Source organism: Colletotrichum acutatum (assembly GCF_030867785.1).
Source record: "Colletotrichum acutatum strain CBS 112980 chromosome Unknown BDZ83scaffold_15, whole genome shotgun sequence".
NCBI lineage: Eukaryota > Fungi > Ascomycota > Sordariomycetes > Glomerellales > Glomerellaceae > Colletotrichum > Colletotrichum acutatum.
Window position 1 is genome coordinate 413,931 of NW_026849009.1, and position 23,679 is coordinate 437,609.

At 53.6% G+C, this 23,679-nt stretch overlaps 6 protein-coding genes across 6 annotated transcripts; 3 read left to right on the forward strand and 3 right to left on the reverse strand.

Moving 5' to 3' along the window:
• Nucleotides 1-4,441: 4,441 nt before the first annotated feature.
• On the reverse strand, nt 4,442-10,142 carry BDZ83DRAFT_648459 (uncharacterized protein; the record flags this gene model as incomplete). Its single annotated transcript, XM_060510181.1, has 3 exons — nt 4,442-6,955; nt 7,040-8,937; nt 9,521-10,142. 3 exons carry the CDS (start codon nt 10,140-10,142, stop codon nt 4,442-4,444), a joined length of 5,034 nt encoding a protein of 1,677 aa, XP_060368858.1.
• Nucleotides 10,143-12,035: 1,893 nt separating this feature from the next.
• On the forward strand, nt 12,036-13,464 carry BDZ83DRAFT_716847 (uncharacterized protein; the record flags this gene model as incomplete). The annotated part of the gene is made up of 6 exons (XM_060511884.1): nt 12,036-12,212; nt 12,265-12,369; nt 12,424-12,514; nt 12,566-12,662; nt 12,718-12,978; nt 13,047-13,464. The coding sequence occupies 6 exons, from the start codon at nt 12,036-12,038 to the stop codon at nt 13,462-13,464; spliced, it is 1,149 nt and encodes a 382-aa protein (XP_060368859.1).
• Nucleotides 13,465-13,730: 266 nt separating this feature from the next.
• BDZ83DRAFT_102573 (rhomboid family protein) lies at nt 13,731-14,807 on the forward strand. Its single transcript, XM_060501037.1, has one exon. The coding sequence runs from the start codon at nt 13,998-14,000 to the stop codon at nt 14,694-14,696; it is 699 nt and encodes a 232-aa protein (XP_060368860.1). The 5' UTR covers nt 13,731-13,997; the 3' UTR covers nt 14,697-14,807.
• Nucleotides 14,808-14,918: 111 nt separating this feature from the next.
• Nucleotides 14,919-16,227, reverse strand: BDZ83DRAFT_569807 (uncharacterized protein; the record flags this gene model as incomplete). The annotated part of the gene is made up of 3 exons (XM_060504233.1): nt 14,919-15,508; nt 15,564-15,711; nt 15,769-16,227. 3 exons carry the CDS (start codon nt 16,225-16,227, stop codon nt 14,919-14,921), a joined length of 1,197 nt encoding a protein of 398 aa, XP_060368861.1.
• A 1,969-nt stretch (nt 16,228-18,196) lies between these two features.
• Nucleotides 18,197-20,095, forward strand: BDZ83DRAFT_608249 (triacylglycerol lipase). The gene is made up of 2 exons (XM_060507467.1): nt 18,197-18,828; nt 19,017-20,095. The coding sequence occupies exons 1-2, from the start codon at nt 18,609-18,611 to the stop codon at nt 19,823-19,825; spliced, it is 1,029 nt and encodes a 342-aa protein (XP_060368862.1). The 5' UTR covers nt 18,197-18,608; the 3' UTR covers nt 19,826-20,095.
• A 1,680-nt stretch (nt 20,096-21,775) lies between these two features.
• BDZ83DRAFT_569940 (uncharacterized protein) lies at nt 21,776-23,443 on the reverse strand (the record flags this gene model as incomplete). The annotated part of the gene is made up of 1 exon (XM_060504247.1): nt 21,776-23,443. One exon carries the CDS (start codon nt 23,441-23,443, stop codon nt 21,776-21,778), a length of 1,668 nt encoding a protein of 555 aa, XP_060368863.1.
• Nucleotides 23,444-23,679: the final 236 nt, after the last annotated feature.

Below are 23,679 nucleotides of genomic sequence, written 5' to 3' on the forward strand. Positions count from 1 at the left end.
AATGCTTGCTCGGGACGCGGCAGCAGGAGGTGTGGATAAAGTAGAAAAAACTTGGAAGACTCCCGTTTGCGGCAAGCGGGAGCGGTGGAGGGCGAGGAAGAATAAAGTGAAGCGTTGTGTACCGGAGATAATATCGAGGTGAGGTGAATGTGTGTGAAGGAGGGGGGGACCAAGTGGGAGTGGTGGTGGAGGTTGGCCCGGGTAGATTGGGTAGGTAGGGAAGGAGGTCAGGTACACAGTCCAGGTCGTGCCTTCCTCAAAATTTTAGATTCATCCCACCCTTGTGGCTTAGAATCGATCTCATTATAAGGTAGGGTCAAGTAGAAAGAAACAAAAATAAAAACCAACCCTGAATATTATGAGACTGTAAAGTTTGGCAGAGCGGATCTATCTAGGAAGGAGTTGCTACTACCTGGTTCCTTCCCTACAGCGTACCTTCCTTGCTTTTTCTTTTTCTTTCTATACCTCCCTACCTTATTTCTTGCCCGTCCCACATCCAGTACTATTGAGATGTATCTGATGAAGAGGAGGGGCGTTGAGAAACTCTGAAAAAAGGCGTCGAGTCCTGCCGCTGTATGTAACTCATACGTGAACTTACACAAGTCGTCCGCACGCCCCCACTTACATGCTGTCCTTGGATGAATGCGGTCTACCGACGTAGTTCCCGTGGCTTGACCCGCGTGGCTTTTTCTCCCACTCACCCTTATTTTTTTCTTCTGATCATCCCCTCCTTTCCTGATCGTAGCTGGACTTCAGATAGAAGGGCAAACGTCCAGATAAGAAAGGTGAGGGAGGGTATCACCGTTAGACTCGAGAGCAATCAGCCCAAGGTTGCCCGATGAGAATGTCGCAATGATAGCCGTCGGATTGTGTATCCAGTCTAGACCTTCTCTTCGCGGCCGGCCACCCGCTTCACATGGCACCCTCTCTCAATTTGTTGACCCTCTCATGTTGCTTTGCTTACAACGCACTCACACAACGGCGGTCCCAAAGACCTGTGCATACCAGAGACCGATTTCCCAGCTCCATAAACATCCATGTGAGACAAGCGCCACGTTCCCCAGATAAGTCGATCCGTTGTTCAAGTCCCTGGCTTTGGCCAAGAAGAGGAAAACAGGGACTTTCCCCTCTCATACGGTAGGGTAGGTACATCTCCCTCATCCCGCCTCGAGACTCGAGGATGCCAAGCATGAAAATAATAAGCCTTGGTTCATGTGGAGAGCCTCGAGCCGTTCCTGGATAGCTGCGTCGTACGGCCGCTGAGTAAAAGGGCTCAAACACCGTACGTGGACACATATCGCCGCTCCATGCCAATGCCCAATGACAAGATGGCCAACCCCATCTTCGATGAGTGTCCTTTTCGATGCCGGTAGCCGGTGTAACTTTCACGCCATCTTGTTCTCCGCAGCTGGAGCAGGTGCAGCAGCAGGGCGGGAGGGGAGCTTGGGCAGCGGCAAGCGGGAAGGGAGGCGAGAAGAAAAGACGGGGGAGATTGTTTGCTAGGGAAGGTCTCACAGATCGTGGATCTAGATTAAGATGGATTCCCCTACGAGAATTTGAGAAACAGAAAGGGCCGTAAGGTCTAGCTCCGTAGAGCCTGGACTAGCTGTTTTGGTTTGGTCAGCTTGACAAAGCACTCTACATTTCTTTTGCGTTGCGATAGAAAAGATAATGATCCATAGACGAGGTACTTTTGTGTAGGATACATACTAAGGCAAGCAAAGGGCAGGCAAGCAGAGTTCGTTGAGGTTAAAGTAGAGTGGTCCATCACGCCTATGATGGACAGCCTCTCGACCCCACCGTTGTCTACGGGGCCTCGCTACACAGTACACAGCCAAAGACGGAAGCACGGGGGTTGTTGACACAATTTGGGTAAATCGAGCCAAACCACAAAAAGAAACGAGACAACGCCAAGGAGAGACAGAGTCCGCCTCACAAGCCAGACACTGTCATGGCCGAGGGCTGAGGGCTGAGTGAAAGCCAGGCTTCCGGCTCCAAAATGCATCCAGATAGTAGCATTCAGTGTGGAGCTCTGGTATCAACGTGCCTATCTGCATCTTGCAGATAGATTGACTTGCCTAGATGGGATAGAAACATTACTGCAAAGGCCCTCGTACGGGCCGTGTTTTTCGGGTACAAGTTCGAGCCCAAATATCCCTTGTGAGAGAGATCCTTGGAATGTCTTGTCAGCAGCAAATCTTGTCGACCTCCTCAAAGTCACCTGCTAAAAGGGTAACCCTGGTCCCCCCTGACCTTGCTGCATTAGGCCGTGATCCGTTAGTAGTGATCTTCACCATAGTCCACCCGCGTCTAATCCCCGAGAGGATAAGTCGTCAAGGGCTTGCTTGACAGGCCTCGTGTTTTCGCTTGGAAACGGCACCGTTCCAGTGGGGGTTTCCTCGACTTACACGCCGCCTCCGGGGACGGGATGAACTAGATGTGCCAGGGCCTGACGGGAGAGCGCGGGAGGACGGGACATGAAGTGAGTGGCGTGGACCTGGCCTGGCCAGTGCTGGACTACACTCATCGTCGTCTACCTCTATCCGTAGTTTGACAGTCCGTCAAGAACTCTCAGTGTGATGTGACGCGACGCGGCTGGCCAAAGTGTGCTTCCAGCCAGCTTAGACTCGTCACATTGCACCGCTGGCTGGTGCTCGTTGCCGCCATCGCCGGAAGCAGCCGCGCGCGCCGCGTCAGAAGGGCAAAGACTGCCTCCGTACATACAACTCGAAGCGACAGCCTGGATGTACGTCAAAGTCAACCGGCGAGGGCGTCCAATGAGATTGGGCCAGGTAAAGCAATCTAATCAATCTGTTGTAAATGGCGGCGGCGAATGGCATGAGGTAGGCTTTCGGTCGGTGACACTGCCCAAGCCGTCTAGCTAGAGTGGGCGGGCAAATAGCTGCTCCGAGGCCAGGATGCCGTTGTATCGTGCTCATTTGCGTAGCATCGCGTGTACCAGACTTTTGTCGCGTAACGACTTGCCCGTTTCTCTCGCTCGTGCGTCTGGCTCCGATAGTCTGGTAGCCTTGGTAGAGCTCTGATTCATCTTCAAAAGACAAATGTCTTGGTGAAAGCAGCCGCTGCCCTTCGAATCCACGCGTACCATACCGGAGGGCAAGCGATGAGCCGGATCCGGAACGATGCAATTCCGTCTAGAAGGCTAGCAGATTACCGATGACTTTCTTGGGCGTCATGGACCTGGTGCTTCCGTTGCTTCTTGAGCTGTCACTTTCCGGAACAATTCACTCGTTATCTGGTGTACAGAGTTGCTTATCCACGTGTTCTCAGTCGTGATGTGAGGTGAAAGTGCGGAGACGATGGGAAGCGGCAGGTTCTGAAGCACGCCAAAATGCAGTCGTTTTCGTTGGGTGCCAGGGCCCAAAGGTGCCTCCATCACAACAGATGCAGCTAAGCATGATGTGCCTAGATCGTGCCTGCCTTTGCGTGCCACTCACATCATCTTTGAGTGATGAGAAAGCCACACCCCTTGACCATTCCAGGTCCACGTTTGGGCTGAGACAGTTGACGTGCGCGCTGGCGACGCAGGTTGAGGCTCGTGGACATGCCGTTCCCGAGACAAGATCCAGATCTGTCTGGTCTGGTATTGCTGAGGGTGGATCGAATTGAGTTGACCTATGGTTTGAACATACAAGCGGGAGAGGCGCAAAAGGCTGAGTCGAGAGGAAGAGTCATGTTAGACCTATTGGCAGCAGGGCGTAGATGCGTTGGTATCAGTGTCACGAAGAGGGAGCCCGGAGAAGAGAAGGAGGAGAGGAATGCAACGCAGCAATGGTGTGGTGAACAATCCACCCGCGCGGGTAACTACGCTAGACGAGGAAAGGACTTTGGAGGAGTAGATAGCAAGGTACAGCCCTTGCCGCGATGCCAAGGCTCTAGACGGTAGTATCCCAGTAACTTCTGGTAATCTCAAACCCCCCATTTCCCTCCTCCCGGCCCCACCATCCGCTTCCTCGACATCAATTTGACTTCACTCGCCTGCCCACCACTACCGACGTCAACCTAGACGACACACACTTCCGCATTTGTCATTGGCAGATTCCAACGTTCGCTCAAGGCCGCCTTCATCAACATACTTCGCTGCCCTGGTCAACGGGGAAACACATGAATCAGCTGGCCGCGCGGATGCAGAGACAGAGACAGAGACAAACGCCACTTCACCTTTCGACTCTACCTCGAGAAACAGGGTCTCAGCATTGAAACAAGGAACTAACAGCACGCGGCGATAGCAGCCAAGGCTTTGTAGATAGCAAATCGACGGTGATAAACAAACGAGCACCTGGTATGCACTCTCATTTGCTCCTTTCTAGGGCCAACCCGACATCAAAAACACTTGTGCAGATCATCCTCCTCTTGCAGAACTCTCTCTAGTCGGCGCATACGCAATCTCTTTACCGGATGCCTCCGCTATCGCACAAACCTACACCGGCGACGATACCTTGAACGTCTCTCCAAATCGCTGAAGCACCTCGGACGCCTCCTGCGTCAACTCTATCTCCGCCGGCCTTGAACCATCTGACTCCATAAAGTTATGGAACATGAGTCCACCGTTACTCTGGTGCTTTGGACAGAGGCGAGGTTTAAACTTGCAGTCGCAAGCGGGAGCGTCGTCAGCACTTCCGTTCAGCTGTACTTCCAGACTGTTCTGCAAGGAACTCCATGGCTTCTTGATCTCTTCTGCGTCTTCAGAAGCCGCCGCCTGCTCGAGCAATGCCCCAGCGACCTTGCGCCTCTCTGAGGCATTAGCCTCGAGCCCTTCGACCTTTCCAAGCTCAAGATTGGTGTACGATCTGAGGAGATTGATGGACCGCCAGACCTCTGCTGATTGCGCTTCTGTCTGCCAAGCGCCCAAGTCGCTATTCCACTCGTGGAGCACTTCAAGCAAGTTGAATGCTCTCTGCAAGCTGTGCGAATCCCTCTGTCCGAGTGCTGCTATGATTTCCTTTCTCCTTCTCACGAACTCCGCTAGCCTCCAGAAGTTGGGCACATCCGCGTTGATGCCCTCCTTTGCTTTGGTGTTGGGCCATAGGACACTCTGTATGATATCTGGCAGAGCCTTCCTCGTTTGTTGGTCTCCAAATATGCGATATGAATCCGACCTTGCCTTGCCAAGCGCAGATATCAGCTCTGTCCGCAGCTGAGAAGCTCTGTTCCCTTGTTGAGCATCAGAGCTGGCGTCATCCACAGCCCTGGGAACAGTCATGTACGATGTCCACTTCAACGCTTCGCTCTTAGCTTGAAGCTTAATCTGAAGCTCTTGGGTTTGTCGTGCGAGTTCTGCCAGTTCGCTTTGGCTCTCTTCCTTGGCCGTCTCCAAAGCCGCGAGCTTCTCTGTGGTCTTTAGACGTTGCTCCTCCAGAGCGTTATTCTGGGCTTCGAGATTGCGAAGTTCTGTCTCTTGCGTCTCCCGTTCTCTGTTGAGTTCTCTGAGTCTGTCCGACACGGTCTGCTCCGTATTCGAATCACGCTCTTGAGCCTCGGCCTGCATATCAAGCTTGCTCTGGAAAGTGCGAACCTGTTCTCTAAGGCGATCTCTCTCCTCTTTCATGCATGACTCTACCCTGCGCGCTAGCTCAAGCTTCTCTGTCGCCTGCTGCTCCAGAGTACGCTTGGTCCGTTCTGATAACTCTTGGACTTGTCTTTGCAGTGACTTTATCAAGCGTGTTTGTTTTTCATTCTCTGGGGCCTCGTTCTCGCCGGAGCCAGATTGGTCGCCTACCTTGGGAAAGGGTTTCTCGAGGTAGAGCGCCATCTGTGATTTGAGTTCGAGGATGGCGTCAGCTAGTCGTTTAACAGACCTAATCGTTGTCCTTGTTTCTGCTAGCATCTTGTCCGTCGAATCGCCAGTTTGCCCCAGCTGAAGGGACATATTCAGCAAGCCGACCTGATCGGATACTCGCTTGCCATGCATCTCCAGCAGGTCCACGATACACTGCAGAGACTCAGGCACCTCTGGGCGATCCATAAGCTTCTTGTAGTTGTGAATAGCTTCCATCGCTGCTCTGATCTCGCGGAAACTCACGGCTTCGAGCGCACTCTCGAGCTTCAGTTTCTCATCCAATCTGTACTTTAGTATGCGGCAATAGTCCTTGATTTCTGCAAGTCTGGCGCTGATCTCCCGCTCCAGCGTGGGACATCGCAGGCACTCCGGCCTTGCCGCGGCCAAATCGAGGTTGTTCCAGGTTTTACTAAAGGGATCTGTGAAGACGGGGCTTGGCTCAGGAGGTACCGTCGTGTCCATGAACTCTACGACCTGGCTGCCTCTGGGACTCAAGACAAATCTGACCCCATCACGGGGAGGCGGGGTTTCTTGCCGTGAGGTGGTTGCGAATGCTGGCGCCTCTGATGGGATGCTCGCCACGGGAACGCTGAGCCTCATTTCGTTGGGAGCTGAACGCAGCGGATGGTTCCCGAGTCTCTCTGACGGCGGCTGCGGCTGGAAGCCCGGTGCGAGCATAGTAGGTTCGCGAGCGTGTTGCGCGGCATAGTCTAGGCTGCTAGCATACCTCTGGCGCACCTCCAACCGCTGCGTCGCGATCTTGGTAAAGGCCATGACGGCAGACCTACGCTCTTCATTGTCACGGTTGACCTGGTCGTCAAGGATTCTGAGAGAATCGACCAGGTCCTTGTTGTCGATTTGGAACATCCGCTGCACCTGGTCTCCTTGATGTCTGGCCCCGACGTACTCGTTCACTTCCCTGCTGTTCTTCGCCATGTCTCTGAGGATGCCGCTCAGCTGTTCGAGATCTTGTTGTAGAATCTCCCCACTATCGTTGATTCTGTTCTCAATGGTCTCCTCTGTCTTCTGGTGATCGAGGGCGAGCACGCGCGCCGTCTCAAGGAAAGCCTCCCAACGTCTGGCGTCCCTTGAACACCCACTCATCACCACAACGCCCGGGATGTGACCCCAGTGATCGCCGTTGCGCGTGAGCGTCTGTCCGATAAACGTGTGCTGCCTCCTCGTAGACCCATCCAGCTGCTCCCAGGCCCTCTGCATCCTCTCCGCCGCGCACTTCACCTCCACCTCATCAAGCTTCTCCATCACGGCGTCCATATCCTGTCGGTACGTCAGCCGCAGCCGCGCCTCCTCCTGCGCAGAGGTATACATCAGCCGGCAGAGTTGGTGAATGATGCGGTTCACAAACGGGACCTTGACCCACGTCCGCCCCTGCATCCACTCCAGCAGCGCGGAAATCATGCCGTCATTGGACGTCTCGAGGTCGAAGAGGGCGTAGTAGTCGTCCGAGGACATGCTCTCCCCCGTGGCCTTTTCAAATTCCTCTTTGCGGAGCCGGGCCGCCACGTCGCGGGTGTAGCGCGGGTACCGGAGACGGCTCGAGAGCATCGTCTGGAACTCGGGGGGCATCGTCGCGAAGGTGTCGTTCCAGGCTTGGATAATCATCCTGCGCTCCTCTTCACCGCCGGGGAGGGGTTGCGGGCGGATAAAGATGTGTGTGCGGGTTAGGGCGCCCGGGGGCGGGACTTTGATGCGGCGGAGGGTAAAGCCCGGACCGGAGCGGTCTGGCTCATTGTTGTATGCGCCTATACCGGCGGGGAGCGGACGGCGGCGTTGGGTATTATGAACTGGAGGCGGAGGTTGAACTACGGTATCTGTTGATGAGGACCGGGAGCCATGCAGTCGTTGGTTCTGGATGGGAGTGGAGGGCGAGACTGGCTCATTGGATCTCATGAAGCCTGGTATGTCACCGGGTCTAGTTGGCGTGGGAGTATGGATGATTGGTGATACAGGTGACACGTCTCGATCTCGGGCTTGAGTTTTCCCAGGAGACGTGACTGTTTGGGAAGACTCTGGTCGGCAACGTCTCGGCGCTGGGAATTCCATGGAGTCCTCAGGATACGGTAGCCTCTCATCCATCACTTGTTGAGTGCTGTTGCGCTCTCTTTCTCTCTTTGCCCTCTCACGCGCTGCCACTAGCCCTCTCGGTGTCAAAGGTCTCACAGATGTAGGTGAAGGGGATTCTGAGCTGGCTGATCCCGAAGTTAGGGGCTCCGCTTCCTGTAAGACTGCCGATGGTAAAATATGATGGTTATCGGCGCCTTCATCCTTGTTCTTACCATGTCCAGTGACGTTGTCCCTCGGGGCAGTCTCTATCGGACGGGGACGTTGAGGGGAGAGTCCGTTTGCTTTCCCGAGTACGGCACTCACCGACTGCGAGTCCAAGGCTACTTCAATTGATAAAGAGTATAAGGGACGCTTAGAGACTGCTTCGAGTTCAGGCTCAGGATCAGCAGTTGTAGCGTCTGTTTTCTCGCTAACCTTATGACTCGGGCTAGATTCATCGTCTTGAGAGCCTTCACCCACCGATTCGGAGTACTTCTTGGGTGGCCGTGTGGCTGTTGGTGATTGCGTCGACGGCTGGAATTGTGTATGAGGGACGGACGGCGTGAGATCGAGGGGGCTGACAATGTCTGAATCTGGAATTATGGCGGCTAAAGATGTATTGCGAGTCTGACGACTCCCATCCTTTGAGACCTCAAGGGGCTTCTCCTGGGCGGGCGACGCGATATTTTCATCGAGTGCGGATAGCAGGGAGCTGATGGCGCCTGAGCCAAGTCTAGGTTTGGTATCTGTCTCGCTAGGAGGCTTCGTTCCTCCAGTCCCGACTTCTTGCTCGTCCGATGACTTCCCCCCCTGTTGAGAAGGTGAATTCTGGCTCTGACCTGGCGATGAGGTTGTCGTGTGCTTCGATTCCGACTCTGGCGAGGTTTCATCGGAGGCTGTGGACGTCTGTGCTGTCACTTGAGATCTTTTTCGTACAGCGTCAGCAGAAGTATCTTCAGCTGGTGTGGCAGTTATTAAGGAGGAGGTTGTCGTGCCATCGTTTCCACTGTTCTGTGAACCACTGGGCGTCGGCGACGTTGGCTTCCCTTTACCCGACATGACCCTTGTGATTTCTATTAGATGTCGGTCAGAAAGTAGACAATTTGGTGAAGTCACAGTCAAGGACACGAGCAGGACCTAGGTCGAACGAAGGATAAGCATCAAATACTCTTCACCCTTTTACGTATAGAGCTCTCCGAATTTTATCAATTTCTGGCCCAACCCTCGATGTCGTTGGATCTTCTGGCATCTTCTGGGGACTCCATCGTGGCAGCACTTGGATGCTTGGTGTAAGATATCACGAGGATGACACAAGGGAGTCGCAGAACACAAAGACTTTGGAGTCCATGCTTGCTTTGAAATAGAACATGCCGCGCCTTTCTCAATACCGTCAAAGAACTCAATGATTCGAACTCATAAAGCAACTAAGAAAGGGAAGATCAGGCAAACGACTTATTGTTTGAGTTATCTCAAAACGGTTGAATGTTGCTACTAAGCGCTGTAAGCGCTGCCATGTGAGAAACGCGTGTGATCCATCAGATGTTTACTGCTTAGTAGCAACATTCAACCGTTTTGAGATGTTTACTATTGTATTCGAAGTCATGACCATTATCCCTCCCCTTACTCATAGCGTCGGCGATCTGCTGACAGATCTACCGCGTACACTCCTCAGGTCAGGCAGGCTCTCCCGGCTACCGACCACTTCTCCGCTGCCGTTCAGAATAAGATAGAGCCCACTGTGACTCTCTTCAGATTGCGTCTCATCATCGTCGTGAATGTCGTCATTAGTATCATCGTCATCATCATAATCGTAAAAAGCTTTGAGAACCAGATTCTCCTCATCCCTAAATCGAACCATCTTCAACCCATCCTTGCCTTTGCCTTCAATCTCTAGAGCGCGTCTCATGTTCTGACGCCTCACGTCCTCAAACTCAATCATCGTAAGACAGTCCCTCGTCAGGCCCCGGATGTTTGTCCCCGTGAACCCGACCCCCCTCACGCTGGCAGCCCGGACGTAGGCGGCGTGAGCCTCGCGCCAGCGGCCCCAGGCACTCAGGACATGGCCGCGGTACAAGTACGCGCGGGGCTCGAGGTCGAAGCGATGTAAGTGCGCCGCTATGGCTAGGGCCTGGTCTGCGGCGTTGAGAGCCTGGTGAAGCTTCAGGATGGACAGAGGTGTTTGGAGCAGGGCATAGGTGCGGAGGAGGAGGGAGTTGACGGTTTGGGCGGCGGAGTCGGCGGCAGGGGCGATGCTATCGGATTGAGACGAGGTACTCATTAGGAAGGAAAGTTTGCTCTCTGGTATTGTTCGGCTTGTACGTAGGCTGACGGGAGGTATTCTTTGCTTGGTGTCCTGACGAAAACGGCGATTTGCTAGTTTGGCGTGCCACGGACTGTGCCGGCGGGTGCTCTTCTCCCTTTGCTTGTTCTTCTTTCTGGACTTTAATGTGGTCGGAGCTTATTTTGGAATGCCCAGATCCCGAGCTTTGAACTGAAGCATTCGTTCTACCTTATTTCAAAGAAGGAGAAGGAAAATTGCTGTGTAGCGTTGAGAGCTTAGTAGGCACAGCTGAGGGTGTTGCAAGGGATGAGATTGACGTAGGACCTTTGCCTCGGGGTAAGCTGAAAGTGAATAAGAAAAGAATATCTCCCACTTCTTACCTCCAGAATTTGTTGCAAGTACCCCGATACTTTGAACGACTCTTCGGACTTAGGTGATGAAGTAAATCGTTCGATTTGAAATTCTCAAAGTCCCTTGGCCCCCTCTCTCCGTGAGCCGGCGGAACAATTGACGCAGGATGTGGAATTAGGCCAAGACTGCCGCTCGTTTGTGTTGGTATGGATCAGCGATTGCCGCGTTCGTCAAAGGCGTCGAATGCCAAGACCAACCGTGAGGAAAATCGAATTGCAAGAACAATGAGAGCAGTATTGAGAAGATTGCCAGGCATCTGAGTGCCGAACTCGTCTGGATCGCTGACAGGCTCCTCTGCCTACTTATGTGCCCTGAGGTTGCGTTGACGAAAGAACTACTAAGAACTACTGTTTCCTGCCAAGTTTATTGATGAGAGGGCGCCGGGCTCGTTCGGTGGCATGCTAAATTGAATCGATCGCAAATGTCTTTGAAGGGAGGGCCTGGACGCGGCAATGGCGAGGAATGCTTGTGTCGTTTTGGGTATGAGTAAGCACAGCCCGATCGATGTGTGGGCAGTGAGCGTTCAACGCGCTGCGAAACTAAAGACTATTTCCTCGATGAGAAGTGCTCGGTTGTACCTAGCCGGAAGGCGATGCTTTACATCCTTGAGGCTCCTATTAAGGTTTGGATCTGGACGTTTTCGTCAAGTCGGGGTCCAGGCCAAGCTTTCGAGAAGCATCATACACAGTCATCGCTGAAGAAACACAACCGTTACACAGATGTTCTGGAACCCTTATTCTTGATGAGAAAGGAAACCGAAGGGAATCGAAGGATAGAAGAAAGAAAGAAAGCATCCGGGAACGGAATGTGGACATAGACGGCACCTATCATTCTTGTGCGATGTGATCTGCGTGACGACAACGACAGAGCTGGAAGCTGCTCTGATGGTAGAATAGCAATTCTTGCTCATAATACCATCATCGAAGAGAAGGAATCCATCAGAGATTGGGCATCTATGACTGCCGTGACTGCGAGCTTTCAGCTTCAACTCAAGCCACTATTCATAGATCTTTCAGCACGTCGTGAACCACCCTGGCCACCCAGCGCCTTTCCGGCCGAAGAAGTAGCTTCTGAGACCGGCATTCGAGGCGTAAACTCTAGATGTAGCGGCGATGAGCGATTCCGGCGGCCGGCATGGCTCATCCACGCATCTACATCAGCCTGGACTTCGCCTCGAGAGGTGTCTTATGCTCGTTAGACTCCAGTATGTAATTGTACAGAGACTCGAGGCGGCAGAAAATCCACGAATGGTTCGCAACAGGGCTTGGCGCGTGTCTTGGGCGTCAAGTGTCTTCTCGTACGTAGATGTTTCCGTAGCCCACGTGTCTGGCATAGGCTCAACGCTGGCGAATGTGGTCCATGACTCCATTATAACCATCGGCCGCCTCGGATAATCGGCACATGATCTTGGTCTCTTCCATGAATGGCAAGAATCTCGAAGCTTTCGAAGCACTCAAATCCAACGACATTGTTGTTGAAATGGTCGAAGTCGGACAATCCTTGCGGTACCACCCCAACTCGGGTGGACACCATGTATTCAATCTGAACCTAGCTCTGATTATTGTTTCGACATTGTTGGTCTCTCTCCGTCTGCTCACACGGAAGATGATAGTAAGAGCTCTGGGCTGGGATGATTTCCTTGCAATAGTAGCTTGGGTAGGTCAAGGCGCTTTCCCGTGTAAGTTGCATGGACTAACACGAGAACCAGGCCTTGTGTGTCACACTCTCGGCCCTTGAAATGGACACGACCAACTATGGCACCGGGGCACAGATTCAAGATGTTCCCCGGCCGACGCTGCTTCAGTTCTTCAAGGTCAGCTAATTCGCATAATAAAATTCCCCCACAGAGCTAACGTGCTGCGAATAGAGGCTTTCCATCATGGAGTTGGTCTACTTCCTCGCTTCCGGAGCAGTACGCCTGTCCATATTAGCGTTTCTTCCACGCCTAAGCAAGCACAGTATGATCTTCCCAGTCCTCGACAAGATAGTGTGCTAATTTGTATTGCCAGAGATGTATACCTGGAGCATATATGCTCTAAATGCTATTGTGATCATAGTCAGTCTGTCGGGATTCTTTTTCGTCTTGACGGAATGCTCGCAGATACCGTAAGACGGACCCTCTCCTGAGACGTGGTGATGGCCGGCTGACTCGTTGCTTCAGTGATGTTTTCAATTATTCCAGCACATGGCGCCAATGTAGAGACAAACGTGAAGAGCGATCAATGATGCTGGGCCATGCCATTATCTGCATCTTTGTTGATTGTATGTTGGTCGTTCTTCCGCTTTGTGTCGTGACGAATTACGTCAAAATGGGCGTCAAGGCCATACAAATTTTGCTCGTTTTTTCTCTGGGAATCTTTGCCGTCGTCACTGGAATCGTTCGATTTTCCATCATCGTCACGACAGACTTTGGCGTCAACACGTAAGTACTCCTTGTGGAGAACGAGGAGCGACTCGGACAAGCACCTTCACCATACTGACACGGCCTAGGACGTACAAGATGCTTACCGTAGCTGCGTGGACCGACGCTGAGCTCCATGTTGGTTTTTGGGTCGGTTGCTTCCCGGCGCTGCAGCCTCTACTCCGGCATGTGACTTTGATGCTCGGAATGCGCAGCCAGTTGGACAGCACGGGTGCCGCAAGCAAGCGAAACACGATGACGTCCACGGCGGCTTCCAATAGAAAAAGCGTTTTGTACAGGTGGTCGCGGAGTAGTGGATACGTGCGCAGTGAGAGCGCAGGAAGTCGGCCGTTGGAAAGCGGCGCTGGGCAAGTCGAGACTGTAGGTGACCAGCCTCGCGATGTCGAGATGGTGGATCTTGAGAAGGGGGAAGGCGCTGGTCAAGTTGGCAAGCAGCCAGATACATTGACACCAGGTAAAGTGGGCGAGAGTACACAAGCAGCATAACGAAAAATAGAGTCTAGTGGCTAATTAAGGTATCTGAGCCATCTGTAGTGAAAGCGTGAATGAAGAATTTGAGAAATGGTTAGTAAGAACACTAAACATTTGGATTCTTGAGTATGGAGGGACAGTGCCGAGCTCAATATCAGCACTGTCGGACACCACGTATCTTAGGCACGGACCAATCCTTCTTCAACACGCACATTCCATGCAACGACGACTTCGGCTCCTTTCTAAAACGGAGCACTGCGAACCTCCGAATCTATCTCGACAGAAAACGACGACGTCACGCCATCTAGACTCTGTACAATCTACACATACTTTTCCCTCAGTAAATATCATACGCAATCCGAGATTGAAGTTCGTAGAGATCGAGATATCAACACCAGCTTGGCTCGTACAAACCCAAAACCCCTGAGAGCTCGTCCAAGGCATTGGGTCTCATCTTGTCACCCAACGGCGCCACTTCACGGTCTATGCCTCTAGATGTCACCTCTTATTCCTAGTACTTTTTAGTCGTCATAGGAGAAAGCCTCAACATGGCATCACTCTCAGTACTTGGATATCCTGCAAGATTCGCACCCGGCAATATTGGACCACTCTGGACTGCCCTCTTCTACGGAGTTCCAGTGAGCAACATTGCCATCCATCTCGCCTGGCTGGCCGCGCTCCATCCCATTTTCTCTTCGCTCCCAATAGACCGCAGGCGTCTTTCAGCATTTCTTCACAAATACTTTATGCTCAGCTCAAGTAACCCCCGACTCCTCACCTTTTTTACCTCGGCTTTCAGTCACATCCAGCCTTTACACCTCTTCGTCAATATGTCGACATACAAAACTTATGTCCAGTCGTTCTATTTACTCAGTATATCGCCACTACGGTTCATCGTGCTGTCTCTTGGGAGTGCAATCACCGCTTGTCTTTGCCACATTTTCAATGCCAGGAGAGGACGAGGAGCAAAGAACAATACCGAGAGGACGGCTGTTGGAGCAAGCGGAGCCTTGACTGGTCTCGGCACAGCTCTGGCGTTAATGTTTCCCACGATGAAAGTCCGCCTTTCCGGAACAAATCAGGTTCTGCCCTTGCGTCTTGTTGTCTTGGGAATGTTTGCCGTGGACGCCTACTGCCTGAGCATGGAGCGAGACACTGGAGTGGGACATGCCGGACACCTCGGAGGCGCAGCTTTTGGCTTGGCATACTTCTTCTGGAGGAAAGCTACGGGTGCTTTTGCTTTGTAACCTCAAGCAATCTACATCTCGAAATGCAGAGGCTATGGGTAAATATGAATATTGAGATCAACTCTAGCCGCCCAAGGTATATACAGGAGAATGGTATCCTGGTAACAAAAAAGACAAAAGGTTATAGCATTCTTCGCCACCAAAAATATCAAACGCCACGCTACCGCATGAAAGAGGATATACCATTCCACGAATCAAGAGCTACTCTTTACCAACTTCAGGCTACCACAGCTCTTCACTATTCACCATTGGCTTTGCATTGGGCTTGGTGTTACTATAGCGATTGGAATTTGTCGGCTGCTGCTGAGTGCTCTGGAAGGTTGGGCTCATTTTGTGTTGTGAGCCGATGGGACTCAACTTGTGTGTCGACGCAATGGGGCTCGGGTAAGTGACCGATCTATTGCCGGGGCTACCGGAAACCTTGCTTGCCATCGTTGACTCTCTCAAGGGAACTGGGCCAACTCCGACGGGCGACATCTTCTTGTCCGGGAACCGGGTGGCAGTGAATCCCGGCTGACGGGGTCCTTTGTGGTCGTCCCACGGTGCAGTAGGCGACTGCAGAGGCGATGGAGCACCGCGGCGCGATCTCAGAGACAAAGACCGATATCGCGGCGACGTCAGACCCCACGCCCGACCGAAAGATGCGCCAGGATGGTATACGCATAAGACCGAGGCGATGAGGAATGGCAGAGCGCCACCGATGACCAGAGATGCGGCTTCCGACCGCTGAAGAGGGCTATTGAGTCCGTCCCAGAACTCAACGAGGCGATAGATGGTGTGCCCCACCAAGACGACAGCGACTGCTGGTATCACTGAGAAGAGACTGTCAGACCATTATGACGTTTCTGCAGCAATGGGTCTACTTACTCTTGACAAAGTTCTTAAACCGCGGTGCTTGGTACACGGCAATATGCTTTGGGTCAGGAAGCTTCTGGGTGAACCAGAGGAACAGTCCGACGAAGAGCAGCAACGCTAAAATCTGGACGCCTAGGCCCGCAAGAAGAATCGACGGTGTCTGTTGAGGCTTGTTAGAGATGGGAGCTTTTAGGCAGTAAAACCATAAAATCCATACCTGCACACCGCCGAGTCCAAAGACAGCCGAGACAACCCCGGCAATTTCCAGCGCAATGACAAGAGCAAGAGCGAAGATGAGAAACAAGACAGCGATTCTTGGACGGGTAAAGCCAATACCAAGACCGTAGAGGGCGATGACATGGGGAAGGATCTGGCATATGGCCGCTGCGATGAGAGTTGGGCCCAAGATGGCGCCGATGAGCCACAGGGAGAATGAGGTCCCGCTGGCGGTATCATTTCGGAGCCTCAGTCTTCCAGCGAAGCCCAAGACCTCGAGAAGAAGGCCGGTTGCCAGAGTCGACGCGAATAGGGGCGTCTTGAAACGAAAGCCTTGGTACAAGGCCAGAGGCACGAGCAGCGCAAAGGCTACCAGAAAGATGGCACTACCAATTACTGAAGGCGAGTAGGAGGTAAAGCCCCCCGGGTAGGGGCACGAGTCTCCGCAGTCGCCTGTCATTGTGCTCACGTTCCACTTGACAGGCGACAGTGAACGCTGCGTCGCTTGACCATCGAGTGGCTGGACATGCCGAGAGAAGGAGCGGGAAAGGAAGAAGCGCGCCGGGCATTGGGGCTATATACACGCGGCAGAATCCAGGTGCGTAATGGGTCAAGCATTCCAGCAAACCGGTCTGCATAATCGCGACTGCTGGGATATGGATGATTGCGGACAGCAGAAGCCGTGGACAATGAAGACGAGCGGCCCGACGGAGATGGAGGTAAGGTACACGCAGGACCAGGCTGAGGTCGATCCAAACGGCCACACCATCAGCTTCCGCGGTTTCATCCGTTATGGATACATCCACTACGGAAGAGACGTTGTACCAACAAGAACTTTCTTCAGTCGACCTTCAACCAGGCAACTTTTTGAGTACTAGTAGTCGGTGACTGACAACACAGCGATGAGAGTACCTATAAGACGAATCGCAACTTGACTGATGAACAATGATAAGCAGTGCTGAGTGGCTTTTCCAAGATGCCCAACTGCCGTGAAGGAAGAAGAAGGCGCTGACGCCTCCCAACGAGCCAGCGAGGCAGGCAAGCAAACAAACACCAGGTGTGGGTGCGGATGGCGGGCGTGAGAGGGCGAAGCCGTCCCAGCGGAACGGTTCGACGGTGCAACAGTCGAAAGTTTGCAGATCCGGGCCCTCTTCAGCATGAGCTCTGGACGAATCAAGCAGGCAAGGTTGGCGGTTGCGGCCTGTTTACCCACGGGCGGCGCAGATGAGGAGGTTACATTGGATGGTCATTCAGTGAGGCCATGTTGGTCTACGATGGCCGGTGAGCAGGGGGCCGCCATCCAATGGCGAAAGCAGCCTTTGCTCTCATCTGCACTACAGGATAGCCACGGGAGGGTGTTGAACAAATTGGTTCACGGCCAGTCCTTTGAACTTTGAGCTGCTACGCCGCATTGCACTTTGGGCTTGGGGACGAGTTGGGGGCTGGGGGCAGGTAATCAAGACGTGGCCCCAGAAGCGGGGGAAACAGTCAATAATGGAATATCATTCGCGAAAGGGCAAACACGCTCGAGGGGCCTAGACAGGGTTCGCAGTCGAAGCCTGACTTACTGCTTCCTTGTCTTGTGCGTGTTGGTTCTGTGGCCGACCAACGGTAGCATCGATGATCTCCATGCAGTGAGGGAAGAGAGAGTGAAGATGAACATGGAGGAAAATAAGAGGGCAGATCGCCAGGAGCCGATGAATCATGGCCGACGTACCCGAGATTTGTTTCTCCTGCCATGGGCTGCCATGGCAGGTGCAGTGCAACAAACTGTGTGCGCACGCCCGCACCGCACAGCAGGCAACTGCAGGCTGCATGATGCGGCCGCCCTCACACCAAGATACCCTCGAAGATGGCGGCGGAAGACGACAGCAAGGAGATGAACCAACGGCCGGTGGGCGTTGGTTTTGGCAGTTGGAGTGACGGGGAACCTGGGACGGGAAAGTCTGAACTCTGATCAAGGACAAGGAGCGGGACCGGCACCCGAAGGCAGAACAGGATTGGCAAACTTCAGGGCAGCATCTGGCAATCTGCAGTGCTGCAGGCATGCGAAGCTAAGCAAAAAGACCAACACCAACAGCGACAACAACATGATGTACCCATGGACTATGTCTAGGCACCATCCCAACCACCCCCGGTCAACAAGGGCGCAGATCGCACAGAGGGTAGAGAGTGAGAGACAAGGATGAAGGAGGAAGAAGTGCAAGAAAGAAGCTCTGACCAAGTGGTGGATTGTGCGGGAGACATCCGTCCACTAATCACTAGCGGCCGCAGCCCAGGGCAAGCCGCAAGCCGCACGCCAGGCCCCCAAAAGCTCCACTGTAGGTAGTGTACGGAGTACTTCCAGCATACGGTGGACCCTCCGGCCGAGAGACACCCCCCCCCCCCGCTGTCGCGCTAAACTGTTCGCGGCCGCGGTCCTGCGTGACGTCAAAGAGCCGGGCGCTTAAACATGCTTGGCAAACACCTCTCATTGCTCAGAAATGCGCGTTTCTTCCTTCCTTCCTTTCCGCAGCACACACACATATTCCGTATGCAGACGTTGGATTGCAGAGCAAGCATCTTCGTTCCACACTCCATTACAAACCTTGTAAAGTAAACAGAGACGTCGAGGGACCGGAACCAAGCCAGGCCATTCACATCCTCGAGAATAACAAGCAAAGCAAACAAACCGGTACAGAAAAGAGGGGGAGCTAACCAACCAACTGAGGCGAACAGAGGGTACATACATCCAACCCACATCAAGAGACTTGAGACCATCCGACTTGCCAGATTCTCTCTCTCTCTCTATTCTCCCCACCACCCCGCGCCCGCGGCGGCTTGCGCTCTTCCTTCCATGCCATGAACAGCGCATGCCTCATGAGGTGCCGCCCTTGCGCGCCCTCCTCCCGGCTGATTTGTGCGCCAACCGCGTCTCATCGCTTGCTTCGCCCTCTTGCAGCCCGAGACAGCCGTCCTTTCTCCGTCTCGCACTTGCGGCCGAAGCACGACGGTGACCCGAGGTTCAGAGACCTGGGCAAACAGATATCGGACGAGTATGCCGTCGTTAGAGAACACTATGGTACCATTTTACCCCCCTCTTCTCTTCTTATCCGATCCGACTCTTTCCCCTTTCTCTTGGTTTGCCCTTTCTAGGATACTGTCCTCCTAGCACCTTTTCGAGTCTTCCTGCTTTTACCCCCTCCTCCTCTCTCTCCCTTCCGCCTCGGTCCACCCACAATGATCCACCCACACTTACACGCCCGCCAGACACGCCAAAGAACCCCATCGTCCTCGCCCACGGACTGATGGGCTTCTCCGAACTGCGCCTCGGCGCCTACGTTCCGCCCATCCACTACTGGCGCGGCATCTCCGACTCGTTGAGCACCCTCTCCGGTCCCTCCAACATCATCACCACCTCCGTCCCGCCCTCGGGCTCCATCGAAGAGCGCGCCGCGAAACTGGGCGCCGACATCGCCGCCAAAGCCGGCGGCCGCGCCGTCAACATCGTCGCGCACTCCATGGGCGGGCTCGACGCCCGCTACATGATCTCCCACCTCAAGCCGCGCGACGTAAAAGTGCTTAGCCTCGTCACCGTCGCGACGCCGCACCGCGGGAGTGCCTTTGCGGATTATTTGTTGGACGGTCAGGGCCCCATTAAGCTCGCGAATCTGTACGGGCTTATTGAGCGTGCCGGGCTGGGCACGCAGGCTTTTGAGCAGCTTACGCAGCGGTACATGGAGGAGAAGTTTAACCCTGCAACGCCGGATAGCGATGAGGTGCGGTATTTTAGTTACGGCGCGTGCACGGATCGGCCGCCGCTGCTGAGTCCGTTTCGACAGAGTCATTGGGTTATCGAGGAGGCTGAGGGCGCGAACGATGGGTTGGTGAGTGTTGCGAGTAGTCGGTGGGGGAAGTATCAGGGTACGCTGCTGGATGTGAGCCATCTGGATTTGATTAATTGGTCGAATCGGCTCAAGTGGACGTTGCGTAAGGTGTGGATGGGGCAGACGAGGACGTTTAATGCTGTTGCTTTTTATCTTGATATTGCGGATATGTTGGCCAAGGAGGGTTTATGAGGCAGTTGGTGTATGTTGTGTGAGATGGAATCACTTTGAGGGGTCTGTATAATGATGTTGGCTATGGCTGTAATCTCTACTATGGGCTGTGTAAGATACCGAACGGGCAAGGGATAGAATAGCGAGCAATGGCGTCATCGGCAGGATTAGATGAAGAAAGGCTTGTAAGTATGAGACGCATTTGAACCCGTAGATGGAAAACATACAAGAGGAGAGGAGCCCACAACATACACTACGAAAGCACGAACATGAATGAAATGTCCATCACCCATGAATGACATAGAATTACATTGCATAGAAAATGTCAAGTTCCCCAAGGTGAGGCACCTTACTACTAAAGGGGTGTACCAATGAAGACAGCTTCGCACTAATTCCCTGGCAGCAGTGAGCACTAGAAGTCATAGCCGGAACTTTGACCTGATTTCCAAAGGTCGAGTCCTAATTGACCGCCAACTTCCGACGAGGACGTATCACTTTTAGGGCCCATCATCATATCAGCCGAAAGGAAGCCGCTGCTGTGTGGCACCTAGAGCTAGGTACACCGTCGAATCAGCTCAAGACTTCCATCCCCTCTTCTCTATCCCTCTGGCTCGTATTCACCAGTTCATACTATATATGAGACTGAATATGATTGGTATCTTAGTGATGTTATGAATTGATGTAAAAAGACATCTCCCTTGTAAATTTCATCAGTCACCAAGCAGAACTTCAGCTGAGAAAAACAAAGAGCATAATCCACAAACACAGTGTCTCGAAATACCACCCCAAATCCCTCGGCCGGAAAAAACTCCCAACCCATTTGGTTATTATAGGTTGGAGAAGAAAGTATAGTAGCAAGAACTATTCTCACCGGCCGAGTGATCTGCGCGTCGTGTCCAGTAGTATAAAATCCGCCCCGTCGCGTCGTGTAAAGCTTCTACTGGCACGGCCATCAGAGCATCCAAGACCTGGTTTATCATGGGCTTTTCTCTTTGCCTGTCTTTAGCAAGCTTTTTGCGAGATGAATGTGTTGAGGGTAGACACAAGAAGTATATTTTCAACCTTCATCAACCACATCGCCAGTAAACTATCTTCCCCGTTGCCCTTCTATTCACCCCTGAATATAAAACCGAATGGAGACAAAATATAGTAAGCCTATTTTTTATTCCTTTATTAAAGACCCGTGGAAAGCCACTGCGGGAACATGTGTCTTGCCTTTGTTCAGATCGCCCAATGGTCTCACTACTGAGGAATGCCCTGATTACTCGTCGTGAGAACGCTACTCGACCCGGAAGGTCACACTTGCGGTGCAGAAAAGTTGAGTTACCTCACGATCGGAGGATTTACATGTCGAAGCAAAAGTCAACCCGGGGACCCGAAGACATGCAAGGTCTCGCAAAGGGCAGAGACAGAATTTCATCTGCTATTTCCTAGGCGGCATGATACAGCTACGGATCATATCTCGAATTTGGAAGACCAAACATTTGGAAAGCTTTCACGATGGCTATGCTGTACTTAATGAGATACCTGACACTCCGCATGGTTCTGCATTGCCGCAGGTTCTGAGCTCGACTTTACCTGGGGCGAACAAGATCATAATATAAACTCCACGGAGGTTCATCTCGTCATTCTCAACCAATCATTATGAAAATAGCACCTCTTGCAGATACCATATGGTTCAAAGTGTGATATCCCTTCAATATTGATCATGGTATAATAAACGAAAACGCTTCACCATCCACTACCCCCTCATCCATGTCGATGCCCATCTGTCGAGCTTCCACCAGCCCTCTCAGTACACACCAAACAAACCCCGACATTACTCATAAATTTCCCTCCAAGGTATTCCCATCCCTCCCATCTACACCTAACTCGTCTCCCCAAGAGCCTGAGCATCTCAAAACACACACACGAACATTGAAACTCTCCTGACCCATCATATCCCATCCCCCCATCCCATCATCATCATCTCTAGTTCCCCTTCTCGGGAATCTGACTCGGCGCATTCTCGTTCGTAACGCCACTATACGCCGGCCTCGACTCTGGTCCCGGCGCAGGTGCCTCCGCAGCCATAGCCTCATCGTAACTGGGCGGCGCCTCATCAAAGTTGGCTGCCCCTGGAGTGCCCATCTGCGGCGGATACAGCGGATCATACTGCGGCGCCGCCATCGCAGGGTGCTGCTGCTGCTGCGGTGGTCTCTGTTGTTGACCGTGAGGTCTCCCCTGCGTCGCCGTCACGGGGGCAGACTGCGCCGTGCGAGGTGGTAACCTAGGCGGCATGCTCATCGTCGCCGCGCCGGGCCTGTTAGCCTGCGCCGCGAGCGCCTCCAGCAGCTGCGGCGGCGGCGCGATGCCCGAGTAGATTTGAATCTTGGAGAAGTGAAGCGGGAGGTAGATTGTCTGCGCCGCGGGGTTTTCCTTTGTCGAGTTGAGGAAGCCGCCGCGCGTGGGCGGTTTGCCCCAGCAGAGGCCCAGCTGGATGTCGAGCTCGTAGAATCGCTGGAGGTTACACGCCACAAAGGAGGGCGCGACGGTGTTGGGTAGCGAGATGGAGCGCCACAGGTCGTCCGGGATGACGCTCTCGAGGTTCAGGTCTTCCGAGATCGGGTCCGTGAGGAGCGGGATGCTGAGGCCGGACTGCGTGACGACGACCCATTTGCTGACTTCCGTGTTGAAGAGGTCGTGGCATCGTACGCGGGTATTGCCCACGAGTTCGATCTGGATGGAGGTGAGGTATACCTGCTCGTGCGACGGGACGAGCTTCTTTGCGATGAGCCGCAGCGGTAAAGGTTGGTTGCACGTCAGGATCGGGGGGTGTGGCAGGCGCGCAGAGAGCTCGATGGACGGTGGCACGGCGTTGGCGTCCCCGGTGCCGTCGTCCCTGCTGGAGCCGAACATGGTTGACTTCTTCGTCTGTAAGCTCTGGGGCCGCGGCTTAAAGGTGAATGGTCGACGGGCAAAGGCTTCCTGTGAGGTCTTTGGTGGCCGGGGTGGCTCGATGGGCATGAACTTGAAGCCGATCTGGTACCGCCAATTCTCCTTCAAGAAGCCCGGGCGCTGGATGGTGACCTTGAGGTAGTACCGCACCTCGGCCTGCCGGGGGAACCCGGTGAAGGACGGCGGCAAGGTTTTGGTGACGTGCTGCAGGAAGAGCTGCTTGCTCCCGTCCATGACACGGGCGCCGCCGAGTCCAAAGGGTCCGATGCCGGCGCCGAAGCCTCCCATGCCGCCGATGCCACCAATCTTGGACATGGAGACGGGATCGCTGCAGGCATTGTTGATGGGCAGCTTGAAGTTGAAGGGGAACTCATGTTGGCCTCCCTGGATGACGTAGCTCTGGGAGAAACTCGAGCCGCCGCCGCCGAGGTCCTCCTCGTACGTTGGGAAAACCTGTGCGACCCGGTAGAGGATTTTGTGGTTCTCACTCGCGATGCTCCCGGGCCCGCCTCCGGGCCGGGTGTTACGCTCGTGGTAGCTGTCCTGCGGTAGGCCGAGGGCGGTCTTGGACTCACCCTCGAGCTTGACGACGATGCCGCCAATCTGCTCTGGCCGGCTCAGGTGGAGCACGACGCGGCCTTTGACGTTGTCTAGATTGGTGTAGAATTCGGGCGCATTGTCGAGCGCTATTCTGATCGACATGGTTGTGAGTTTCTGGTACTCGCTCAGTCCGCGCTTTCCTTGTCTAAGAGGATATCCTGTGGTGGTAGTATGGGAGGTGTCGTCGGTTGATGGTGTGTGGTTCAGGTACCCAGTGCGCTTCGTGTAATATGCTGACACGACTTGGGTTCTCTGCGATGGTGGTTTTGCTGGTCGGAGGTGGGATGAGGCACAGATAAACAGGCGCACCAGACGTCGCAAAACAGCTCCTCGACCTC